This window comes from Lonchura striata, chromosome 4 (assembly GCF_050655825.1).
Source record: "Lonchura striata isolate lonStrDom1 chromosome 4, ASM5065582v1, whole genome shotgun sequence".
NCBI classification, from domain to species: domain Eukaryota; kingdom Metazoa; phylum Chordata; class Aves; order Passeriformes; family Estrildidae; genus Lonchura; species Lonchura striata.
Window position 1 is genome coordinate 29,763,340 of NC_140706.1, and position 27,040 is coordinate 29,790,379.

The 27,040-nt window shown below is 38.4% G+C and overlaps 2 protein-coding genes across 7 annotated transcripts in view; both read right to left on the bottom strand.

Annotated features, from left to right (window-relative positions):
* Window positions 1-8,129, bottom strand: part of MTUS1 (microtubule associated scaffold protein 1) — a 115,783-nt gene extending 107,654 nt beyond the window's left edge. For 2 of the 6 annotated variants that reach the window (XM_021536245.4, XM_021536660.4), the window contains exon 1: window positions 7,531-7,671. The gene's annotated coding sequence lies outside the window, so the exon portion shown is untranslated. Of the gene's footprint in view, window positions 1-6,887; window positions 7,121-7,530; window positions 7,688-7,820 lie in introns of those variants that run through there. The other 4 variants (XM_085578681.1, XM_021536582.4, XM_077782850.2 and 1 more) reach the window with 4 other exon arrangements.
* A 3,410-nt stretch (window positions 8,130-11,539) lies between these two features.
* FGL1 (fibrinogen like 1) overlaps window positions 11,540-27,040 on the bottom strand; it is a 32,235-nt gene continuing 16,734 nt past the window's right edge. The window contains exon 8 of the mRNA XM_021556078.4: window positions 11,540-24,773. Within this exon, the coding sequence (XP_021411753.1) occupies window positions 24,614-24,773 (160 nt within the window). The 3' untranslated portion in view covers window positions 11,540-24,613. The remainder of the gene's footprint in view (window positions 24,774-27,040) is intronic.

Genomic DNA, 27,040 nt, shown 5'->3' on the forward strand with positions numbered 1-27,040 from the left:
TCACAAAGCCATCAACCAGCAGCACCAAGGTGAGCTGTCCTGCAACTCAACATGGACATAGTGGAGGCAGCATCAGTGCTTCACATGCTTATGCAGCATCAACCAAGAAGCCACATGACCATTAAGAGCTTCAGCCAAGAGTCAGAAATAATCACGTACACAGCAGAACTGAAAGATTAATGTCCAAAAGGTGGAAAGGAACATTTCAACACAAGCATTCCTTTTCTTCTTTTTTTTTTTTTTTTTTTCCTTCTCAAAGGAATAACCAGAAAGAAGTGGGGAGTCAGAAAGAGCCATACAATAATTCAATAACAGTTTGAACACCGGCACATTTGCAAAACTAAAAGATGTCAATCCTCTTAGAAGGAATCACGAAGTCCACATGCAATGATGAAAAAAGCACCGTCTAGTTTCAACCAACACTTTTACAGCAAAAAACTCAAACCAAAACAACAAAAACGCAGGACAGGATCGCCTGTAGTAAACTGCACTGAGCCTTACATGGAGAACCTGTACACAACATCAAAGAAAACAGAGGAGGCTTTCTCAAGCGACTTTCTCAAGCTGTCCAATCTCCACAGAAAATTTTCTAATGAGTCAGCTTAGATGTCTGAAGATGTGCTGGAAAACAGTATGAAAAGACAGTTTTAGTGCTAATTTCAGAGAAGAGCTAAACAAGCTACTCCTTCAGTACAAAATGTTGAGCATAATGTATACTCCCAGGAATTTAGACGATCACTAATAGAAGTCAGTTTTTACATTCCACAAAGTGACAACCCCTAATACTGCATACACCTTGCTGCAAGAATTAGTTCTTCAAACAACGCATCCTTTTACTCTAGCTGGTTTCAAGTTTATTTAAGCTTTAATGTGTTTAAGTTGTCAGCTCCTTCACCAACAAATATCAGCTTTCAGACAAATGTGGGCAGTATATCAAGATGCAACAGTTCACTTTTTATTACATTTAGTTATCCAGTTTCTGGGGATTTAATGATGGGACGGTATTTTTTGAAAACTGTGACATTTAAGTTTGCTAACCTCAAATAGCACAATTTAAGTATGAACAAAACAAATGTAAATCCACAGAAGATTTAAAAAACATTTTAAAAAAGCCTAGTAATGAAGATGTTAGGGAAGTTCCTGCTTTGTAACAGGTAAAATCTCCATCAACAGAATACCAGAAGAGTTTAATCTCCAAGTTACATCATTGCAGATGACATGGCAGTCCAAAAAAGCACTGCCTGCAGCGGAGAGGAATGTTAAAAGTCTTTCAAACTAAATTTCAAGTTATTCTTCAGGTTTTTTTCCCCAAAAGAACATCACAAAGATTTAAGAGGACAGCATCCTGACACTATTAAAGTTTTATGCTGCTTTTTAAGTTAAATAATTAATTAATATTGATATAAATAATCCTAATATTGGGATGCATACTGCATATTTGTTTTCTGTACCAACCAGTATCTCCCAAAATGAACACCTATCCAGGTTATTTCCAAATGTCCATGGTGAATGTCTTTGCCATGAGCTGTCTTTTTAGTTGAGCAACTTAAAGTCCAAGATGGACATAGGAAAAGTACCTGTATGAAATACTGCCACTACAGAGAAGTGACGTTAAATAACACAGAATTCAAGACAACAAAAGTAATAAAATAAGCAGGAGAAGAACATAATCAAAGCAAGTCGGAGTGAAGAATAGATTCAATTTTGACAATTTCCAATCAAAAAAACCTTTATCAGTCTCTAAAACTGAACACCCAGTTTAAAAGTAACAACAGCTGTGTATTGTTGCTTTTGCTCCATAGAGTAGAAGTTGTACTGACCACTGCAGAGCACAGATTACCAAAAATCCAAAATAAAGCTTGCAAAGACAGACTTCCAGTTTTACATACTGTATATATGCCACTTTTCTAGAGAATAATTTTTATCAAGCTATTACTTCTACCCACTAAACAGTCTTCCAATTATTCACCATTTACCACTAATATATAGTCAAATTTCCACTAAATATATATACTTAGTACATATATATATACTAAATAGATACCACTAAAAATAGTCAAATTTCATGCTAATTTCACCCAGTAACTTGGGAGATTTTCCTCCCTCAAACTAAAAGTAATGCTAAGGACATCTGACACATCAGAACTTCATACAACTGGGTGAAATGACAGGTTCACAGGGGAGCATATGAGAATTTCTTACAGCAAGAGGTAGCATTCGGAAAACTGCAGAACTGTAATCTTCAACTCAGAGCTGCAACAAACCTATGGACTTGTTCAGGGACAGAATTAATCACCTGATCAGAATCATTTCGGAGGCAAGGGACACTAACAGCTCACTTTAGAGCAATTTCCTTGAAGGTCTCAGTGTTTCATCTGAAAGAGTTCAGTACCAAAACCAGGTACAATTGCCAACTAACTTCAATAACAACACCTGCCTATAATCCTGTAAATGGCTCACCAGCCATCCCAGTTCAAGTTATTTATTTCTTTGAATGAAGTTATTTGCTAGATTATCCAAAACAGGTTACAGAACCTCCAGCTACAGATATGCAAGAGTCAGCTGTACCCTGCCATGTCTGACCTGATCTAGCACAGGCTGTAGTCCTACTTCAGTTTTGAGGTTGGAAAAAGGTACTTCCCAGGCAAACTGTAATACTGTAAATTAGAACAAATACAAACCTGAGGAAAATATTATGAAAGTACCTCCTGACTTCCATTTTAAAGTCACATCACTGGTATTTCAAATACCTCTAATAACCATAGCAAAAAAAAATATTTCACTGCCACTAAAACATTTCAATCATATATTAAGAGCAAGCAACTCAGAAGACTCTGCCCAAGAACTGATGATTCTTGTAGACTATGCATTAAGAGGATGTGCACTGTGCATAAGCCAGCACAGCAGCATCTTCCATTTATACCTCCAATTTAAAAATGGTCTCACACCATGGTCTTGAAACAGTCCAACAATCTTACCTTTAGCATCCTTAGGTAAGAGTAATCATATCTGACTCAGTAGAAGCATACAGGGAATGCAACAAGTAAAATAAGAAAGGCAGATCCACATTAATTGTGAGAATGGGCACACAAACCATAGCTAATGAACAAGTAATAGTCTTCCTTGCTTAACAGCAGTTTATTCATCAGCCCATAGTCTTTACAATGCTCTCAGACTGCCCAATGGCATACAGACCTTTAGTTCCCAAACCCACTTGAAATTATGGTACAGCAAAATCCTCCTATTTTTAAAATTATTCAGTCCAGATTATTCAGTCTGCTGCAATTCAACACTAGAGGCATGAAAAGGCAGCAACCTCAGCTACAACTCCAACAGGGGATGAACAGAGGCAAAACACAGTCTCTAACGCAGCACCAACTAATCACACTCATCCAAGAGTACAATCATGCTCTTTCAGGAGTCCCGTGATGTTAATAATTTCTTTTTTGGCTAGTTGCATAGGTTTACAGCTGATCTCAGAAAGCAAAAAGGAGCACCATTTCATAGATCACTCCATCCAGACCTCACTGGTGTCAGCTAATGTTATCAAACTAACAAGCCCCAGAACACATTATATTAACCTCATGCATTGACAGGAAATCAGGAAAAAAAACCCATATAATGTATCTACAACCATATTTTTTATAGTAATGACAATTCCTCCTTCAATACTATGGTTTTGCTTGAAGAAGGCTTGTCCATTTCTTCACTGACATCAATGAACCAAACACAGAAGGGAAACTGACTCAGGAAGAAAGCTTGTCCTACTACTTCCTGTTAGACACAGTATAGAAGGTACAGAGTAAAAGATATTAGTAGATTGAAGTGCTACACCCACACACATTACAGCTGTTTTACTCCACCTCAGGGATGGATGCACAGCTGATGAGCACTGTCACTCTGTGCACACAGACAACCTCTGTATGCACACTCACAGGGGTCTGCACTACAACTAGTGTAGGTTACAATATCCCAACTCCCAGTGCCTTGATAGCACTAGTTTCATTTCTCTCCACAGTTATCATATTGCAATCTTTAAATCCATATTTATATTAAATGCAAAAATGAGCTCGTTTTTGTTTTTTTAAAATAGTTATCTAAGATAGCAAAAGAAAAATAATTGTGAAACGTTTGTGTTTAAAGATTGCTGAGAGCACATTGGTAACTTAGCCAAGTTGGAAGGGCTCAAATAAAGTCTATGGCAAAGCCAAACAAAATGGCAGTCATTAAGGGAACCAAGCACAGAGGAATAACAACAGAGACTGAGGAGTCGGTACAAGGAGGCAATTCACAGATCACATCAAAGTCATTCACTAAGAGCAGCTTCAGTTTTTCCTGATGCAAAAACTAAACAGAGTAGTAACTAAAGCAGTTTGAGTTAACTTAAAAGGATTAATGCAATTCATTCAAAGGAAGGACAAGGAATGAAATAAAACTGAAGTTAATATAGGTGCTAGGGATGGGGGAAAAGGAAACTTCCTACCATAACTTTTTGGCACTGAAAAAGCCCATGTAGAAAACTTCTCACAATTAATATTATTTTTTTAGTTGGAGGATGCAAAATTATCAACAAGCATTGACTTTTTTGTTAGATAATAAAGCATATGTATGCATAGCATACTCTGTGGAATCATCTCTGCAACAACAGAGAAAATAGGAAAGCAGAAAACAATTCTTCCCATGCCTCCATCAGAGCAACTACCAAGTCTAAAAACATCTTCGTATGTAAATCAAGAAAAACAAAAATCTCCACAGTGCAAGCATTCCCTTAAAAAGAAGTAGGCTGTTATCATTCTCACTTTAATGTTTGCATAGAGCAAGCACAGTACAACAGTCAGTTCCACAGCACAAACACTGAAGAAGCACTAATTCTTGCAATCAAGTAAAGCAGAATAAAGAGCATTAACTTTCCCAGCCTTAACTCCAAACTACTCCATAGAATGAGCATTTCACAAACTCATCAGGTAATCCTCTAAATTAAAGGGATAAAGGCAACTAAAAATGATTGATTTTCCCAATTAAACAGTAAATCAGTATACTTCACAAAACTGCATGAATAGAACAAAATGACTAGAACAGAAACAGGGACTTAGGGCAGACAATCACCTCAGCAGGTTCTGCTGAATCATAAATCCCACACATGGCACTTCTGTCCACATAATCTGATCTCTCATCATCAAGCAATCAAAATACAGCAGTGGTACATTTTCACATCTCATATGACTATGTAATATGCCACATTTTTATACAAAACTTATACATTTATACATGTACATAGCACATATATATGTATAAAAACACAAGTGTGTTTTTATTTCTGTAGATTGAAAAATAAGTCCCACACTATCAGCTAGCTAATCTGCGTTCCACAATTCCTATTACAAATCTTAGCAATTATTTTGCTAGATTGTTGACACCATTTAGATACCTGACATGTTACATCTCAGCTCAAAAGTAAACCCTAAAGATTAAAAAAAAAAAGAAAAAAAAGCCTCCTTAGAGTTGACATTTTTGTACAAGACTCTTGGCTCTGCTTAAAAAAGAAACCCACTTCTAACATATGTGGTTGCAGACAATGTTTGAAACCACAAAATGCAAGAATTAGAAACAGAAGTTCCAAATGCATTTAGAGTGTCATTACTCTGTCAAATCTTGACTTTTACAAGGCCTTGACACTGCACTTCTGCAGCTAGTCAATTCCCAGACAGTGATTTCAGCTGTAAGTAAAATGTGCGAGAATAAGGAACAATTATGCATCCAGCAGTAAAGATGGATTTACTGAATCACAAGTGCTCAAAAATATCATGAAACGCAATTAAGGGGTTAGCTACTAGAAATTTAACATTTGTTCAAATATTTTCAACTTATGGAATCATTACATACAGAATCATGCTTACTCTGGATGGAAAATCATATTAGGTAAAGTTTTAGCATCAGATTTACCAGATTATGATCACTGTTTCAGCCACAGCTCTGAAGAGAGTGATCTCAGTTAGAAGTCAAAGCTTTACAATACTTTAGAAGTGACTAAATGAATTTTTAGCACAGCCTTGTTACCACACGTACAATTACTCCATAAAAACGGTGCTCAAATGCAATCTATTGCTCACCCACGATAATTAGCACTAGGAGAACTAAATTAACCCCAGTGGCTGGTGTGCAGTCACGCGAGCCAGCCGCTACAATGCTGCTCTGCAGTTCCACCAGAGCACGATGCATGTCACGAGGAATCAACAATTTTTAATACCAATCTTATTTAGCAATCCAGAGAGGGAGAACCATCATATTAATTATTACCATCCACTCTGAAAATTTTAGTGATATAAGCAATGAAGGTTAAAACTTTTCCCAAAATTAAAGCTTCACTATACAAGAAGCTTGTAGCTCTCCTGACTTTTGAGAGTTGCTACTGTGTACCAAATTAAATCAGCAAAAGAAGAAAGAAATTTATTACCCATTAATATATATTCAACAGCGCAGGTATCATCCAATTTGTCAGACTTAGTGTTAACAATATTTTACATTATAGCTACTCTAAGGCCTTACAATGCGTAGGCATTGACCAGTAATGACCAGTAGTGATTTCTTTCACCTAAATGAAAGTCATGCATCTGCCAGTGTGAGACTTCATCTTCCAGATAATCCCTCCGTGTGGGGTTTAACCAGCTAGACTGTCCATCATATCACAAACATAAAGCAAACAAACCATAAAACCTAAGTACAGGCTTAGACCCCATAGCAGACCATCACCTACATAACCTAAGCAGAAGGGGATACTCAGTTCTTTCCTTGGATCATGCAGCACAAAAACAGAGAGGTAGGATGTTTTCATGAGGTTGTTTTCTGGGCATTTCTTTGCTTTATTTTAAATAACTGCACTCTCTCACCTTGGAACAATGGTATCAAGTTAAAGCTCAATGTCCTTTTCAAACTCTGGCTCTCCTCTCCTTGCCAACCTTGCATGGTATAAATAGCAGCAAGCAGAGGAGTGAGCATTAAAAATACTCCTTTAAAAAGCTCAGGAGTGTTCATGCTTGTAGTGCAGGACCAAAGCACTCCGGGTGCACAAGAGCAAGCTGTAGCACATTTCACATATATCAAACACGGTGTCAGTGTTCACCTAGATAGAAAAAAAAAAGGGGAAAAAAAAAAAAAAGCTGCGACAGCCATATACAATTTCCGTATCTCTCAATATCGAAAACTCCAAACACACGACTCGGGCCCGCCGAAGCTGCGACCCCCCAGCGCAGGGAAAGCCCCGGGGCGGGCCCCGCTGCAGCCGCACCTGCGCTGCGCCCCGAGGCCGCGGCTCCGCCTCACCTCCCCGGCCCGCGGAAACGCGCGGGCGGCATCGCCACAGAGAACGGGAGGAAAGTAAGCGGGGCAGGACGGAGCGGCGGAGTCACCTCGGCGCCCGGGCAGCCCCAGCCGCGCTCCGCTCCCGTGCCCCGTTATCCGGCCACCCTACGAAGCCCTCGCTGAGAGAGCGAGGAGAGAAAGAAAAGGAGGGGAAGAAAGGGGAGCACTCACACTTCTGTAAAAGACAGCAAGTCAGCACTCACAGCAGTACGCAAACACTACCCCTCACTTGTAGATCGGCGCCGCTGCAGAGAACTGCGGCGCGGCCGCTCTCGCCGCCGGCACCGCCCCCCCTCCGCCCCCGCGGCGGCCCCGGCGGCGCCGCGCCCACCCCAGCCCGCCGCTGCCGGCCAGCGCCGCGGGCTCGGCGCGCGCGGCCGTCCCGCCCCGGGCCGGCCCTGCAGCGCCCCGCGCCCGCCCCGCGCCGTCCGGCGCACCTGCCCCGCAGCCGGCCCCCTCACCTGGCGCTGGCCCGGCCGGCCCTGGGCGATGCGTTTGTCGGCGTGGGGGGCCGGGCCGGGCGGGGAGAGAGGCGCAGGTAGCCGAGCGGGGGAACTGGGCCAGCGCTAAAAATACCGCACGGGATGGAGGAGGATCCAGCCGGCGGGGCGGCCGCTCATCCTGAAGGCTGCCGGCGGGACCGGGGGCGCGGGTCTCGGCGGATGGCAGTGACCTTGCTCCAGCCGGGCAAAGTGCGCTGTTTCAAACTCACAATCGACAGCGACAAAACTGCCTGCTCTCGTTTCGGTTCCTAAACCGCGCGTGCCCTCCCGGCCGGCGCGCGGGGTGAGGAGCCGCGGGGTGCCCCGGCGCTGGATGGAGAGCCGGGCTAAATCACCCGCCCGGGGCAGCGCCTGGGCCGGCCGGGCCGCATTCCCCCGGCAGGGCCCTGCCCCGCCGTGCCCGGCTGCCTCCCTGCCGCCCCGGGCGCTGCCGCGGCCGCGCCGCTCGCTCGCCTGCCCAACGCCTGCCGGCCCGAATGAGCCAGCGTGGAAAAGAAGTTTGTTCCTGCGAAGTTCCTCCAGCCTCTTGCGATGCCCAGGGAGGGAGTCGTGGTGGAGTCGTCGCTCGTGGAGATGCTTAAGAGGCGTCTGGATCTCGTGCCCGGTGATGGGTTTACTGGTTGCAATGGCAGCGCTGGGTTGACAGTTCGACTTGATGATATTAAAAGTCTTTTCCAACCTCGAGGATTCTGTGAAGTCCGCTAAGAGCTACCTTAGCAAAACAGTATGTAGCAAAACTAAGGCAACGTCTAGGTTATAAGAAGTCTCAGGAGGTTCAGGCATAATTTTCTTGATGGCCTAAGCTGTGCAATGAGTCTTGAGCTAAGTTTGTGTTTATGCGGAGTGGTTTATAAACACAAACTAGATAGAAAGTGTGTGAGTTTAGTGACTGGACACAACGCTAGACTCTGTCGTAACTCTAGCATTCTGTCCACAGTATTATTTGCTGCCACTTAGAGCTTGACATCTTGGATTTCAGTAGTAGTAGAGCCAGCAGTTCCCTCCAGGATCTGTCCACTTGGATTTCAGTGGAGAAAGTTCATATTGTGGTAAGTCTCCCTGACCCAGTGGAGTAGCTGCTGAGGATTTGGCGCTAAAGTTGTGTCTTCACAGTGGTGGCACTACCCATAACATGAGGCAGAGAGGAAAAATCTTTTACTCATCATTGCAAAGCCCTAGTAAGTAAATTATGCTCATGTGATTTCTGGGGAAGAGAAGCTTCGAGATGCCAGCAAGGTTGGAGACGCTTACCTGACATGTCTGGTGCATGAGGGCACAGCTGCCCTCAGGCTCCCTGTATGCCAACATAAGAGTCTGTATCCAGGACAGATTTGGTGACTCCACAGGAAATGCTTTCTTGACATCAAGCTAGTTCCCTGACCTTCCTCTCTGCCCTCTCTACTATATACAGTTGCTGGCTATTTATATATGTGATGAATATGATTCAGAATTAAACATGCCAAGAAGACACTGCTTCATTCAACCTAATAATTAGAAAAGGATTGCTTTGTTTCATCACCACATGAAAGAGAACTATTTATTGTGGTTGGCTTAGTAGTAACAAACAAAATATTTTATTCCCATCCATGAGAAGCAATCTTGTGTGTCTTTATGGGCTTCATCCAAAGCGTGCTGGAGTCAGTACTATTATGTATGGGTTTTCAGTTAGCACCTGACTGAAAATCTAGTAAGCTGGATCAGAGCAAGAGTGCTTTCGGGTTACAATGCTGAGCATTGTACAAAACTTGAGCGCCCCAGGATAGTCTGTGTGGTGCTCCAGACCTTGGGAAGAAAACACTTCAGTAGCACAGCTGAAGCACCCTGGCATGAATCTGCTGCTGTGGCTGAACGTGTGGAGCAAGGGACATCGTGAGATTTTTGTGGTGTCATTAGGTCACTGCTCATGTGAAACTGAGTGACAGATAGTTTACATAGCCAGCCTTTTAGCAGAGTTCACAGGCATGGCTCCAACTGTATGTATCAAGGCTAATCTCAATTACAACTTAAAAATGCCTCTGTTTTTGTCACCGTGGCGATGGTCTGGGAAGTATCGACTGATCGACTGATCGCTACAGCTGAAAGCTTGTGGTGTTGATCTTTATCCTGACAAAGATCACAGTTCATATAGCGTTTGCTGTAACCATTCCACTCTGATGGCTCTTTACTTTTTCCTGGTTTTGTTGTTTGTCTAGGCTTTTCATACAGCAGTAATCAAGGAGAAAAATCAAATTGAAAACCAGATACTTAGATTTTTTTTTAAGAGATAATGACTTTTGCTTCTCTGCTTTTTTTTTTTTTTTTCCTCCTTACCTCTTCTGGTCCATGCATTTTTAAGTTTTATAAATATAGGAGGAATACTGTAGATTATGTCACTGAATGTTGAAATTGAAGGGAAGGAAATGAGGAAAAAAAGAGGGAAGAAAGATGAAATCATTTAAATAAGGAAGATAAATGAAAGACAAAGGATGATGAGGGTGAAAGTAGCCTGGACCCCAAAGTAGAATAAACATGGGAAAGAATTTGAGACACCAAAGCAAGAGGTGAATATCACAATAGATGGGAAAGGGAATAAATGAGATAACAGATCTTTTTTATATTCTTTCCCTGTTTTGTGTCAGTGGAAGTAGTCAGGAGCAGGCTCCACAAATGGCTCTGAAAGATACTTTCAGATGCATTCATACTCCAAGATAAATGTATGTCTGTCTTTAATAATAGATATGATTGCAGCAGGTATTAATAATTTGCAACAGTACCAGGTAACTTGAGTATCAATAACAGTAAAAATGCAGCAGCACAGGATGGCCCAGTCTGTGTCCTGCTGATATCCAGGGTAATGGATGGTTTTGAATAGGTTATTAGGAACTCAGATTTTGTTCCTGACTCTTAATGGTTGCTTGTGTACTTTAATATTATATGGTAATTGCCTAGAAAAGCAGTGTTGTAATAGGGATTGAAATTTAAATTTCCCTACTCCCAGCTAGGGACCTTAATTGTTGCATTGCAAAGTGATGCCTTGCTTCCCTGGACCAATGAATGTGGATTAGTTTGTTCAGAATAACAGACTATCAGCAGGCACAATGAAAGACATTCCTTCCATCTAGCCTCTGGCCTGGTCATGAAGGGAATTTCCTGGGAATTGACACATAGGACTTCACTGTTGTCCTCATGACCCTGCAGGTCTTACATCTGCCTGTTTAGCTGAGAGAACCTTTTCTTCCTCCTGTCATGTTTCTGAAAAATGCCAAAATCTAAGTGCAGACCCCACTGAAGCCTAATACAAGAATTAAATGCTTTAGATGCCAAGAAGGCTGTAGTTGGAATGTCAGTAATTGACAACTCGAGTGCTTCTCCCACTACTTATTGGAGATTCTGGTCCAAGGTAGTGCTGCTTCTGGTGTGGTGGGGAATGGGGGGCACATGGCCCAGAGCTCTGGCTCCTGGGTAGCAAACTGGTACCAGAACTTGGGGGCTGCAGCTCTTAACACTCAAAACAGCTTGGCTGTGGTGGATTTATAGTCTGTGATAAGTCTTATTCTGTCTGTATTTGGGAAAACACCATGTTGTGGATTTGTTTATGTTACATAGCAGTGTGTTCATGGCTGATTCTCTGGCATCAGGAGGCTGACTTCTGTCAGATGAAATTCCTGCAGGCTGAAGGTTGAAGCGCTATATTGTGGTGGTTTTTTTGGTTTGCTTTGGGTTTGTTTTTTGTTTTTGTTTGGGTTTTTTGGGGATTTTTGTGGGGTTTCTTATTGGATTTTTTGGGGGTTTTTTTTTGTTTTATTGAGGTGGAGAGAAGGCCAGTAATGACTGTTAATAACTGCATTAAAATTCTTTGGCAAGTGAGGAGTACTGTTCCCCTTTGCTTATGCAGACTACATTTAAAGTACTGCATTAATACAAAACAAAACTTTCTGCTGTCCACTGCTAATTCTGGTTTAAGAAAAGTATATCACCACAGTTGAGAGTCTTCATTATCTTCTGAGGATCAATTACTAATGAATATTCTTTAATTTTGTTTTTACCACAAACTTCACATTCATATGACTTATTTGAATTACACTGTATACTTACTGCTTTGATAACATATTGGTGAGGTATGCCAGAGAAAATAATTTAGTGGTGCTGTTGAAAATGTTGAAAATGTATTTGTATAGTAGTTTGGGTTTGATCTTATAATTTTGCTGACAATTTTCCCTGTAATAGCTAAAAGTAACATAATTCTAAGAATCCTTGGTATTTTTCCTCCACAGTTTAGAAAACAATCAGACAGACTGTATATATCCTCACAAAAAGTACTAGTGAACAGATCACAGATCTCTCGGCTAAATTAGTCATGTGTCATTTTTCTTCCATATGCTTTCCAGTAAAGCAAGGTTCAGACCTACTTACAGGCACCTCTGGTGAAGAACTAGAAAATATTCTGAATGATTTAACAATTAGACTAATTGTAGTTTACTTGATTCCCTAATGTAATAAACTCTTTCCTTCACAGGCCATTATATGTGGGATAAACCTCTACATTGTGTGTGTTATTCATTATTTATTCCTTCCGGGATATTTAAGAATCAGCTCATGTTTCTAGCAAAATTCACAAAAACAAATATATTCAATAATTTTAGGAAGCATTTTCTTATGGCAAATAATATAATTTTCATCTTCTGTGCAGTTAAAATACCTCTTTACTGCTTTATTCCTATTAATATGTCAAGAAATCAATATAGTTTTTTTTATTTCTGATATTAGTGATTGAAAATATGTGTGATATTCTTCTAGAGGATTTTAATTACTTTTTTTGTAGTTAGATAAAAAATGGGCTAATTTCTCCCCCCTTCTTTAGTGTCATTTCAATGAGTTTGAAATGAGTATAGCCATGTGCAGAATGACAACTGTATTGTTCTGTGCCAATTGTTAGACCTTGGCATTTTCCACATACACTGTTTCCTAAGCAAACACACTTTTACAGAAGCAGATTTATTAAAAAAACAAATCCCAAATATGGCTGTTTGTTATTCTGAGAGGAAAGGTGGGAGAACGTTGTACAGTGAACATGATGAACCAGCAGAGTTATCTGTGACACAGTAGCTTCAGTCGAGAATTTAATTGCCTTTGTCAAGTCCACGGGGAAGGGATATTATAGCAAGGAAGATGGGTAAACCTTGCAGAAGTGTACTGGCAGGGAAGAGGGCTGCTAGGAAAGATTTAATCACAGGTCATGGGAAGATGTTTGAGAGAGTCATATATTGCCACAATGTCAATATTTCCAGTCAAACCTGCCCACTTCCTAAGAGAGTAGTGATGTTCTTTTTACACATCGAGAAATGACTGACCAGAAAGAACATTTAGAATCCTGGTTTTCAGTCATGCTGAACCAGAGATGATACTTAAATAACAAAAAGAACACTAATGTGATGAGTGATTTGGTCAAAGGAGAGAGAGGAAGAGACCTGTAAAAAAAGTGCCAAGAGATGCTACCTGATGGGGTGACTTGATATGATAGACAATGGTTGACAATAAATTTCTGTGGCATGTGATAACAAATAAGAGGTGACAGGAGAGGTTTCTTCAAGCAAGATGCTGGCAGATGAGTCAGAAAGCTGGAGAAGGGAGATAATCTAGCTGTTAGAGACAGCACAACACTTCTTACCTTTTTTTTCAGGTTTGTGTTGATTTTTGGGGTTTGTTTGTTTGTTTATTTAAAGGAAACCTTTTTTAATAAAAGTCTTCCTGAAGATCTTTCTGTTAAAGGAACCATCTGTGGTAGAGAAATGAAGGTGAAGATGTAATTTCAAGTGACTATTTGCAGAGACCTATCTGAAAGTGTCTTGCTGGAAAACAAGTTGATTCTGAGCCTTTAGGAGCTGTGTCTGTGCAACAGCTCCAAGCCTTCAGCTATGTAGCAGTGGTTAACTGGGGGCTGCAGAAGAAGGATTAGCACTAAGAGTTATCTAAGGGAAATTAATAGAAGAAAAAGATCATGTGGGCAGTTTCTTTTCCTATTTTTCAGTGCTTTCATCACTAGCTCACTATAAACCTAATTTCTTAAAAAATAAAATTTTGCTGAAGTCAAAGCAATTTCATTCTTATCTGTAGCGGGTCAGCTGCTTAAATAGTGTTGAATATTACTTGCTTTTGTCACTTTTCTATGATTTCAGGACACATAAATAATACTGCTATTGCAGCATCTTCCCAGCGTGAAGCTTGGATGTGAGATTAAGTAAGCAAGTATCATTTGCACCGTGGTGTATGTGGAAATGGGGATGAATAGCAGCAAATACATGGTGATATGACTTCTGACAGGAGAGGAAGCTGAGCAAACTTGCACAGGGTTTTCCAACAGCAAATGCAAAGAAACACATGCTGACAATTTCTGCAGACCAGCTGATGCACAGTAAGTTGTTAATAGGTGCTAACTTGATGGTGCTCCTAAGCTCACAAGGCAATGTAATGTTGTGTATCACACTACTTTAGCTTAGATCCTGTTCTGTCAGTAATGGCTTCTATGGGTATCACATCTCTATGTATGTGAATGTATATTTCATTAGACACACAATACCTTAATATTGCAAGTTATGCCATTGTTCACACTGGCTGGAGTAGTCCTAATTAGAACTAACTATGGTAAATGTAATAAATGTAACAGGACAGAAACAACAGAAAAATGGGAGTAATTGTTATAAAGGTGTGCTAAACAGAAGCTTCCACCAACAAAATAGAGAGGAAAAGCTTGAAACCAGTTCTCTGTGGCAACAAGAACTGGCCCGTCCTGAGCCTTATTGAGATGGGATAGAAAAAAGTGCTATGGGGAAGCTGTGCTGCAGCAGTATATGATAGGAGTTAACAGCAATTGCTCTAAATCAGATAATGGGAATTAAACCCTCTCCTCTTCTCTTTCCCATCCCTTCTAATACAGAAAGATGAATTCAAACACTAATGCAAGGATAGCATGTGTTTTTGATTTGGTGATTGAAATTGAATTGTGTTCTATATGCATGAAAGGTTACTGAATGGACAGTAAGACATCAGCGAAAAACAAGAAAACACAAGTCTTTTCTGCCTGCCATTTTAAAGAAATGTTATTAATCCACTGGGAGCTAGAAGATGAAAATTAATGTAGTATTTTTTTTTCTCTTCTGGTAAACCACGCCACAAGGAAGAAAGTAAGGAAATACAGATGGAATTTAGAGTAAAAATAATCCCATGGCATGGGGGTGGGGGGGCTGGGGGAGAAGGAAAGTTTCTTATTTGCACCTTATGTGTTTTAGCCCATATTTTCTATAGCAGCCTAGATTACTTAGAGATCTTAACATGGACTCATTTCTTAGCCAGTCCCTATTTTCCTTAAAATAGGCCTGATGTATTAATTTTCTTTCCCTCAATACTTGTAACTGATCAAGGAAGCTTTGCTAGAGAAAGAATCCTAAATCTGTTGTTCTTGGCATAGTATTAATGGTTGGACAGACCTTACAAAGAAAAATTTAGCCCTGTCTAGGGTTCAAGCCACTTTACAAACTAAAGCCACTTTACAAACTAGACAAGATTACTGTTGAGTCAGGTATATCTGAAATAAGAACAGCATTATTTTATTGGAAAATTGCAGGTGAATGAGACAGATCAGGCATGTATTATGTGTCTACAGCACTCTTCACCTGGGATTAAGTATGATTTATCTGTGAAATTATGTGTGGTTGGTATTTCACACTGTAATGACAATGTAAATATAGTTATTAGTAAAACAGAAAAATGTTGAATTAATATTTTAGTGTGTTATTTTGACTATTGTGCGGTCTTAAGTGTTAATTGGAAGTATAATGAATTGTAAGAAAAAAGGAAAAGCCAAGCATACAAAGTTAAAAAATTATTAGCATTAACAGCGTCTGGGCAATCTATTTACTTTTTCTGATAGGTCAGTAGTCCTGGACAGTAGGAAGAGAAGTTAAATTTGTATAGAAACAAACATATTTATTCTTTTGTAACTAGCTCCTTGCTTTCTTATAGCTGAAATTAGGACTAGCACACAGATAAGCCACCAAGATGCAATGTTGGAGTGTTTTGAAGGCAGATGTCAGTTAATTTGCACAAGGAATTATTAAAAAAACATGTTTTCTGTTGTGATGAGCTTCTGAGTCAGAGCTGGAATGTGTAGTGGAAGAATATTCATCTGTGCTGTCCCACATGGTGCCCTCCTTAACCACAATTTCTTGCTGAACCTTCTATTAATAGACGCTTTGCAGTTTTTACAATTTTCCATGGTCTGAAATGGAAACTGTGGTAACAGATAGCATTTTCTAAGCCTAGAATGGCTAGAATTCCCCAAGGAATCCCTGTATGCTTGGGGTTTTTTCCCCTATTTCATATGTATCATAGACAATTCACTGAAATATCATACTATGCACACTAACTTGAACTTCTGGGTTTTATTTCCCATTTACAATGAGCAGCTTGCAGTGTTTAAAGTGGGTATAACAGGCAGTGCTCTTAATAAGGAGTTACTGATCCTCTGTGAATATTAATATAATGGATGGTGGTGCCAACTAGAGCTGATTTCTTCTTCCTCCTTAGTGCTACTCTCTCTGTGGAAGTCAAAACTGCAATATTCCTTAAATAATCCTGCCAGCCCAGAAACTAAAGACAATAAAGGCTAAGTATAGTAGAGCCTTTTGGTACTTCTTTCTTTTACATACACAGCTTGGATGCAAGCTAGCAAAGATAATCTTTCAGGGAGAACAGGGGGCATTTTAAATGTACCCTGGAACACTTTCACAGTACCTCCCTCCCAGGGACTGAATTAATCGTTGTGTAAAATGCTTCTGAAAAGGAACCGTTCTCCTACCCTAAACCTGTATGCAAAGGAGACACAAAAGCCTTAACCTCTCTTTTCTTGGATATATTTTAGGAGTTGCTGTTAATAAGGTTTTACTCTAGTGAAAAACCTGAAGATATTTGCTTCTAGATGAGGATCAGACACAACTATCAGCCTAGACTAGTAATAAAATAAAATATAATTATTGAATTGCAAATTTCCTAAAGAGGTTTCAGCATGCTCTGTAAAATGTTTAAGTTATATTTCCCATAAATGAAGGTAGTATGAAAAAATTCAATTACTTGCTACATGATTCAGAGAATATAATAAGTCATGGGGAAAAATGTTAATGTTCACTTTTACATCTTCAAATTCTAAGTTTCACTTCTTAAGCTGAAAAAAATATATATCTGGGGCTTGTTCTTGGTATTTAAAAAATGAGATCCATGAGTCAGAAGGTTCCAGATTCTCCTTGTCCCTAAGAAGGGATTTTCATTTTGGTCACTTGTTTTGTTAACACAATGATTGGATAACAGTGAAATAAACACTAGTGCAGTACTTTTTTCTTTCAGAGAAGAATACAGGCTTTGCTTAAAATAATGTAAGAAACACATTTGTATCCAAAAATATATATCACAGCATTTCCAAGAAGCAGTCTGCTGAAACTTACTTGTTTATAATAAGTAAGTATAACTACACCTCAATTAAGGATTTCTCTGATACCACATCAGACTTGCTTGCATTTAAATTATTGGGTCAGCAAGAAAGGACAGTGGAACCTTTTATTAGCAGCTGACTTCTCTCAAGTCTCATTTTACGTTTTGGGTTCCTAAGCTATTCAACTGAAAGGAGATCCTGTTAAAAGAATGGAGGTGAGTAACAGAGACAAGGCAGCTGCCAGACATCAGCTTCTACTATGTACTTCAAAACTACTGGTATCCTCACTGATATTATAGAGAACCATAATGTGGTACCTGTCCTTGTGAAACAGGCAGTCTTTTTAATTTTCTGGTAAGAGCTTTTCATGTGAGAAGTCTAGGATACAGAGTTGAGTATTTTCTGAAAAGCAGTTTTATATGAAGAGGTTGCCCATCAAGTAAGAACATAAACTAAAGAAACTAAATACTCATTTAAATTATATTTCACCTGCTGAAATAATTATGGTGGTGCTGTTTTCTAAGGAAGTCTGTATTATTTCCCTACAATCACTGACTGATGTACCAGAATATCTCAACAGTGAATTTCATAACACTCTTATTTCTGTCAGGAATTCTTCTTATGTTGGACAGCCTCATCACTTGTGTTTACTGATGGTGTTCTTTGAAAAGCTGCAGGATGTCTTAATTTCGCTTGAATTTTGGGGTTGAGGGTTAATTAGTGTACAAATGACAAAGACACCATGTGACCTCTAGAGAATATATAGCCTCTTATCACATGCATCAGCAAGTACATCTGAGATGTTTTGAGCTGTTTCTCCCTTGTCTTCTTGGCTGGAGCTCTTCCCAGCTCTTGCTGGACATACACAGATATTTTTGTTGTTCTGGTAACATGAGAGAAGGTGGTTGATCATTAGTATATGATGAATTATAGAGCACATACAGACTAGCAGGCTACACTCACTATAGAATACTAAATAATGAATGTGGTTGATATCTTGTTAATGAGAAAGTAGAATAACAGAAAAGGTCTGTTGTTAAAGCTGTGTTTTCTTTGAGATACAATATAAATGAGCTGCTTGAGAAGCAGATGACATACGTAATTAATCCCCAGTGTAACTTTACTGGACTCCATTGATTTGCATGAGATTAATTTTCTTAATTCTTTTGGGAAGAGAAAAGAAAACTGAGAATTACATAGCAGGAAAGCTGTCTAGTTATTTTCTTATGTATGAAACTTTTTGGTCAGATTTAGTAGCTCAAGTGCTTTGGGAAGTTGGGAATGTTAAAGGGAAGTAGAAAGTAGAATTTAAAGTTATTATCATGGATTGCAAATATTTAATGATTCTTTTTTCCAAGTTGTATTATTAACGACTTGTTTTATTCAGGTTGTGTAAACATAAGAAGGAAGCCCTTCCCTTCCTTCAGTATCCAAGAGCCTTTTGCTTAGAAATTTTAGCTTGAGAGGCTTGTGTTCTTCCAGATGGGTATGATTTTTCTGTTTTTCTCCTATATTGAATCAGAGGGTTAGTGAAACCAATTCATGAGGTATTTAACCCCTTGTTAGGAAAAGTCACTCAGAGAAATAGATGAGAACTGAGATCTTTCATTAAGCATGATGTGTAACAGAGGTAGGATTCAATGACAGAGGACTGGAACAATTTGAAATAGCCTTATTTCAAAAACTTCAATTAGATACTTGAAATTAAATACCCAGAATTATTAGAAAAAAAATTAAAAAGAGATACATTGCAATCATTAAAACCCTTTTATCACAAGGCAAAGTGATTGCACATCTTGCAAGCATTAACAATTCAAACTTAAATACTACCCTACAGAGTAAGACTTGTGAGAAACCTAGCAGTGACATGCAGCATGAATTTTATATTTGCTGAGTACCACATAAATAACCCACTGATTTCTGTAAGGAAGCTTTTCCCAGATGGTGTATGGCATTTTGGCAGGAGATGGATTCCTGTTCTCCCTGCAGTGAATTCAGTCTGGCCCAAGCACTTACTTAATCCTGCTTGTGCCACAAGTGTTCACATAATCTCAGCTTCTTGATCACAAGAAACATTCAAATGCTGTGTTATTTGTGTTATGATACAAAGATGGCCTCACTACAGTGAAGTTACCTTGAATTTCCTAGTAGTTGAGATGTGAAAAATAGAAGATATCCCAGCAGGGAAGAGCAGTAGAGGAATCACAGCAGGAATGCAGTAGTACAGCTAAGTTGGTTCAAGTAGTGTTTGGAACTTGCACAGTTTTGTCTCTGCTTCATCAGAAGACACAAACTACTGTTGTAATGCGAGACAAAAAAAAACCAAAAACAAAAAAAAAAAAAAAACCCCAACAGTCTAACTACCTAAATGAGCTGTACCTCAAGTGAATTAGATACTGTGAACTTCTACCATTTAGGTAACCTCAGGTAGTCATGTATTATTTCAAAAACTAGTTAAGGACAAAGTTCACCTAAGTATTTTTCCCTTACTTTTTATCATTTAATAATTAACTTAATCAAAATAAATGTTCTACTAGTTTACAAATGTAGTATTGCCTAAGAAAACCCATATACAGAGCACCATCTAGTGCAGGATATCACTAACATAAAAGCATTTTGGCTCATATTCCACTTGCCTGTGTTCAACTAATGTTCTAAGTTCATTTAATATGAGCTATCATGTTGCATAAAGTGCTAGACCAGGGGCTCCCATAGCAATATAATTTTGCAATTGTATGACAGACCATGGATTGAAAATTGTGACCTTTTGCAAGGACAACAAATCTGGATGCACTGAAATTCAGGTAATCATTTGTGAGAACCATTTACCTGTAAGAGGAATCTATTTATCTTCTGCTAGTAGTGTTGGGTGACATATTCATTAAATAATTCAGTCCAGTCTGTTCTCACAACTGCCATTTTAGGTGCCTTAAGAATGTCCTTTAGCTGCTTGGAGCCTTTGCTGAGGTTCTGCAGAACCTCAGAGCTACCCAGGTTCCTTAAGACAGACAGTCAAAGGTATGCAAAGCACAACTAACAGGTCTTTATTCTGACTGTCATTAAGACAGGAAGGAAAAAGAAAAAGCAGCTTAATTGTGTACAAGAGAAAGGTAAAAGGAACTTATACACAGGTGTTTATAGCTTGCTGAGGAAGGACAGAAAAGTGAGCTACAAGATGGTTTGCTTGTGGGTTTTATGCAAAGACCATATTTTGCTTCTTCTGCAAGCAAACAAACATGAATTTGGCCCCAAGGTTGTTTATTCAGTGTTTGTGTATCAGCATTATGTTTCTGATTCAATCTATTTACTATTAGGGTGGGACTAAGAGGACCTGTCTTAGTTAACTGAAGATGTAGCAATGACAAGCTGGATTTCATCTTGCATTAAACAAAAATTAAGAGGACCCTCAGATATTTGGAAAAGAAAGAAATTTGATGAACACTATGTATTAAAAAAAAGAGCTTAATTAAGCATCAAAAAAAGCCACTATCACTGTAAAGTTTTATACTCTCTTTGAAGAAGCACTTCAACAAAAATTTGAACCTCCCTCTGACCATATGGATTTTAGCTGAATGTTTGAAGCCTTACCAAATTCCCAATTCTGACCTGCTCTGAGAAAACAGCAAGCATACTTATACTCATTTCAAAATACTTCCTGGTTTTGAAAGCTCCATTTTTGCTTTCCAAGTTGACTACTTAATAAACAATAAAAAACCCAAACAAAAAAAACCAACCAACCAAACAACTCCCCCCCCCAAAACAAACAAACAAACAAACAAAAAAAACCCAACCAAAACCTCCCTCCCTTAGTCAAAAAAAAAAAAAAAAGCCCACAAATAAGTACAAGTTTTTAAAATTTTACATACAGAATTCCCTGGATACTTCTGTTGCCAAATAGAACCTACTGCTGAAGGAAAATGAAAAAATAATTAGCTTGAGGAGTGAACTAAAGGAACATCATAGGAATGTTCACAGACCTAACAACCTGTTGTTCAAATCCCCTTTCTGGATATACTATTTCAAGAGCAAGAAGAAGTGGCTCTGACAGAACAAAATGCATTCTACATATTCCAGGAAAAACAATTGCTGTAACATAAAAGTTTCTGTTACTGCTCATTTAATTCATCTGGGATTGTGGTTTCCATTCTTTTACTCTCCAATATGTTGAGCAAATGCAAGAACACAGACACAGAAATGAAATGCAAGAGTGTTTCCCTTGAACAGATACTACAAAAAGATATATTTTTGATTCCACATTGCTCTAGATATCATTATGTTCTTTATTAACATGACTGACAAAACATTTTTATTATTATTTCCTCAATTCTTATTCTTCTTCTTTTGAGTTATATGATTTCTATGAAATAGTATGTATTCATTTTCAGCTGTTTGGGAACAATGTTCTGTCTAACAACAGAACAAATAATCTGACCTGTGGTCTGCTATCTTGTAATAAAAAAGACTATTTAGAACATGTTTGTACCTGTTGAGGAAATAAATTCATATGAACAGGCAAGCCTGACAAAGGAAAGAATTCTCTTCCAACCTTGTGTCTTGCCTGGTAGCTATTAAAACTTCCCTTTTGAAAATAAATGGATGTTTATTTAAGAACAATTATATGAGCATTTGAATTGCAACACTTTCACATGCTTTTCATGTGGCCAGAAAGATTTATTGCACAAAGGCCATGGAAAAGTGGTGGAAATTAAATACAATATTTGCATATTGCTGACAATATGCTAGATGCTTCCTTGTTCTGAAGAGCATTCAAATAAACATATAAGTGCATTAGAAAATGTACAAAGACAGATTTGATTCTTCCTTTTAAGATTTACACTATAGAAAAGGAGTCAAGTTTTGTATTAGAATATGTCAAAAGCACCCTAACTCAGCCAAAGGATTTCATTTGGGTTCTTATAAATAAAGAGGATGGATTTATGCTACAGTATATAAAAAGTTATCATAGATTTTATGAGCAGAACCTGTACATTTTGAAAGTCTTTTTTTTTTTTTTATGTACTAAAAATCCAACTTTCCTATGCATAAATCCTCCTTGTCTTTTATTTTGTAGAATATGATCTGCCTATATACTCTCCAAATTCATGAGTTAATCTTTCAATTTTCCTGGTAAAAACTAAAGATGTTTTTACAATTTCTACATAATGGTATTCTTTTTTGGTTTGAGGGGGTTTTTTTTGTTTGTTTGTTTGTTTGTTTGTTCCAAATAATTAAAGCTTTCTCCTCTTAGAGTGGAAAATAATTTGAAAATCGTTATGGGAAAGACTGTACTTACAACATTTTTTCAATAACTCCAAAACTTCCATCACATTATTAATAACCCATACCTACAGACATATGCATAGTTACATAGGAACCCAATTTAAATTATGTAATAAAATTTAATAAAAATACTTTATCAGATTTTCTGGTTTACTCTTGAATTTCTCTTACTATCTCTCCCTCTCTCCCCTCTCTCTCTTTACTTCCCTCCCTCCCCCTTACCACCCTTACACACACACATGATGGGCCTTCCTCTCAGACACTGAATGCAATTCGGTGTAACTAATTAAAGTTCAAAAGATGCAGTTGAATAACTGTTCCTTGGTCCTCTCATGCACAGGTACAGGGATGTGCTAAAGACTAGAAATCTCCAGCATAGTATCAGTTGATACATCAGGAAGAAGACTGGATTATCTAGAATATCTGCTATTACCACCAAAAAAAGAGACCTTAAAACCTCTACTACAGATTTTCATTGACACATTTTTTACATTATGACATGATTTTAGCTGTCTGAACCCTGTTTTTTCTCCACACTTTTTTGTTTGTTTGGTTTTTGGTGTTTTTTTTTTTCTTTTTTTTTTTTTTCTTTTGCTTAGGTATAGCATGATTTATCTTATTGAGTGAGATTGTTTCATAAGAACTCTCTTTCTTCTCCTCAGTTGTTACAAACATCCTCCCTCCCTTATTCCATGCAATTCTCTCAAGGATTCTTTACAAACTTTTGTTTCAGGAGTATGAAAATTGAAGGAAAAATTGCCATGCAGAGAGTTACAATTCAGCTGTCCTGTATTCATAGCGATGTAGTTATAAACTGACCTTTACCAAAATTTAGTTTCAATTATTTTAAGCATGATTGAAAGTGGCTGCCACATTCAAAACTATTTGGACAGGGAGAGAGAGAGTGGCAGTTCAACCACCAAAGCAAAATTATTTTAGGAAAGCAAGCTTAGGTCCATATTTTCTTTGAGGTCTTCATTTGCATCTGCCCAGCAGAAATGGACTACATTTCATTGGATAGCTTTCTAGAGAGTATTCCTATCTTCTCCATGGCAGCAAGCACTAATCAGCAACTCTTGTTATTACTGGCTATTAGAGTCTATTGTAGTGCCAGGCACAAAATCCAGGGGTAGGCAAAGTCTCTCTTACCATTATTCTTGTACAAGAAAAATATGGATATGCAATTTGAGATGGAAAAAAGCCCAGAGAGCTTAGACAACTATATAGGGAGAGGAGAGGAAGTGACTGAACAGGAAATTCAAAATTAGAGAGTTGTAAATCCAAAAGAGAAAAAGAAAAGCATTACTGTTATGAAGGAGAAAAGCATAATTACTTACCATCTAAAAACATTTTGAAACATTTCAAAATTACTGAAATGTGACCAGCCCTAGAAATGCCTCAGCAAACAACAGACAATCCACTTCTCTATGCTGGATTCAATTGATTGTACCCTGGTACCACCCCTTCTCTTTCTTCAGTTCCCTGCCTCATTCTTTAAACCTTTTATGTGTACTATGTACACAACACATGCAACCATTACATCAGAGGGATTTACAGGAAACTCATTTCTAAAGTCTTGAACCTTTCCAAAGCAGGTATGTTCCATCCACTGAGTAAACATTATGCTTCTATTTGAGTAGGGGTTTTTTTATTGTGTAAGTACAATTAATTTTCATATTTGAGACAGCACAGTAACAATACTGTTGGTTTTAAGTGGGAAAGGATTTGGAGTTACTGGAAAGCCAAAAATTTGCCATCTTAATGAAGATGTCCTTATTCCTAGGTGAACACTTGCCTTTTAAAAAAAATACCTGGATCCATTAACATTAATATTTGTATCTAAACGTTCATAGGCTAGCTTATCTTTTCACTTGCATCTCATAAAACTACTGGTTGCAGAGGAATTATTCCAAATTTATATATGCATAGATTGAGAAGTAAAAATCTGCCCATTTTAATTTGGAATGAATTTCCTAAGAGATTAGTTGGGTGAATCATGTTAGTAGAATATCTAAACAATGTTACATTCAAAGTCTGCAGGTCTGACCTTCATGACAACAGATTTTAGGGAATACCACCACCCATGCCAGGTGTACCAAACAATCCCATTGTCTGTCTTGGCAGTGTAGGGACCTCTGTAGTACAAACCATTCAGGTTGGCAGAGTGACACCTGGTGGGAAAGTAAAGGGAAACAGCAATAAGGCCTCCTGCTGAAAAATTCCACGCATTTGTTATTTATTTCTCTGCAAGACAAAAAATTTTGCCATGTTGATGCCAGCCTAGTTTGACAACTGCATAAATTTGCATTTGTGGATTCTGTGTGCATAAACAACAATGCTTTAATTGGGGAAGAACTGCATATGTTTTTTGCTTCTTTTAATCAAAAGTGCTGCTTTTTCTTTCCATGTTTTCTGACATTACAGCTCTTGGAGCTTTTCCTGCTGATTTCTTTCAGTGGAAAATTTTTCCAGAATTGTTCAGGATGGAAGAGAGTAGGGCATACACCACACTCTGGGAAAGAAATACTGTTGTGTTTTTCTGTTGTTCCAGAGTAGCCCCCCTTAAGGTTTCAAGTTATACCACATGGTATTTTGTATGACAAAACCTGAATATCACCAACAGTTTGCCTACCCACCTGTGGACTTCTATTTACAAAGATGAATTCTGACAGCTAATTACACACGTGTACCAATTCACTGGATCACAAGAGTTGGCATTTTATTTGACTACACAATGTTGAGGGGGTTTTGTTGTATTTAAACAGACTCAGGCACAAATGCAATTATAGTTTATTAACTACAGTGGTTGAAACAAAAAAAACAAACCCTAGCAAAACCCAAAGGCTTGAAAAGGAAACAGCACAACCTTGATACTTGCCTGGTTTCTACAAGAAACAAGCTTAGATCATTGTGTGAAGAGGAAACTGGCTGTTCCTTTTGCAGCACATTGTGATGAATCAGCTTGGTTTATCTGCCAATTCAGTATTTCATTATAAATGCTGTTAATATCTAGCTGTTGAACACCATGATGGATTCCAAAAGCAGACTTCAGAAAATACGCACACAGAAAATATTCCAAATAAACCTTATGAGTTTTGTTACTTGCAAATCTTAGTCTTTTTAGCTTTGCTTATACTTCATTAGCAAAGTTTTTGAGATAAAAACTATGAGAAAAACGCCAAAGGAAAATTCTCATCTATATATCCTCATTTATTGCTTACAATTTTTAAAGTAAATTTTGATAAGTGTTAATTGAAAGCTTATAAATTGTGGACATCAAAATTGAGTTTGTTTTTGAGAATGAAAAACTTTTATTAGAGCTGACATAATCTTTCTTATCATACAAATTCTGCAATGAGCAGGCACGCTGCCTACTTTAAATCAAAACAGTTTTCATTAAAAGAATCATTAGAAGGCATACCATAATTTTGCCAACAGCAATATGAGCCAGTAAAAAGTCTTAAATAGTGCTGGGAAGCATGAATAGTGAAAATTAGAGTATTCAGTGTCCAACTAGATGCTCTCTGAAGTAACTGTACATACTAAGTTAACAACCGGCATGTAATAAGATATTGTGAAAAAACATTCATTATTCACAAGTCAATAAATACCTTAAAGTTAGCCTGTGTTCCTCCTATCTTTTCAATAGGCTAATAAAAAGTACACTGCAATAGTTTCAAAAGTACAGCCAACTCTCAATTGTCCATGGATATTTTATCTGAATTATGTATTAACTGTGTGAAAGCTATGGAGAGATGGGAGTTGGTTCCCTGAAGAACCCTTTGAATTCTGTCCGGATTTATTGACTCCACTGACCCCACATGAGTGTAGTTATGCAGTCTCTGGGATGATTGGTAAGGCAGGAAGCTTGACTTAGTGGTATCTGGCCCCAAGTTGTTGCCTAACAGATCCCTCTTACCATCCATGCATGGTATAACAAAATGGGAGTGCTGGGAGAGAATAAGCTGATGTCCAACCAGAATTGTTCACTTTCACTACTTATGAACCTTTATGAACTTTATCTCACTACTTATGAACTACTTACGAGCTTTGCAGTGCCCTGGGTACTGGGAAGCTTATGACCTGCAGGTAGTACCAGAGTGAACCCAGCTCTGTGGCCTTGCATTCAAGATAAAAATCTCTGCTAGAACTTTGCTTACAAAAGGGGCCATTTTTCTGCAGAGGTCCAGGACAACAAATGCTGAGCTAGAGCAAGACTTGTGGCTTTAAACTAGCTTTGAGCTATTTCCATGTGGCTTCACTTGTGTCACATCCTTTGGTTTTCATATTATCTGGGCTTTTCTGTATTTCATTAGTCCTGATAGCATAGAGCTGGCTATAAACAATCCCTTCATAGCTGGGAGCTCTTATGCAAACCAGCCAAGAGCACTAATTCCTTCTATATTTGCTAATCTGTGCATGACAAATATGTGTTTCT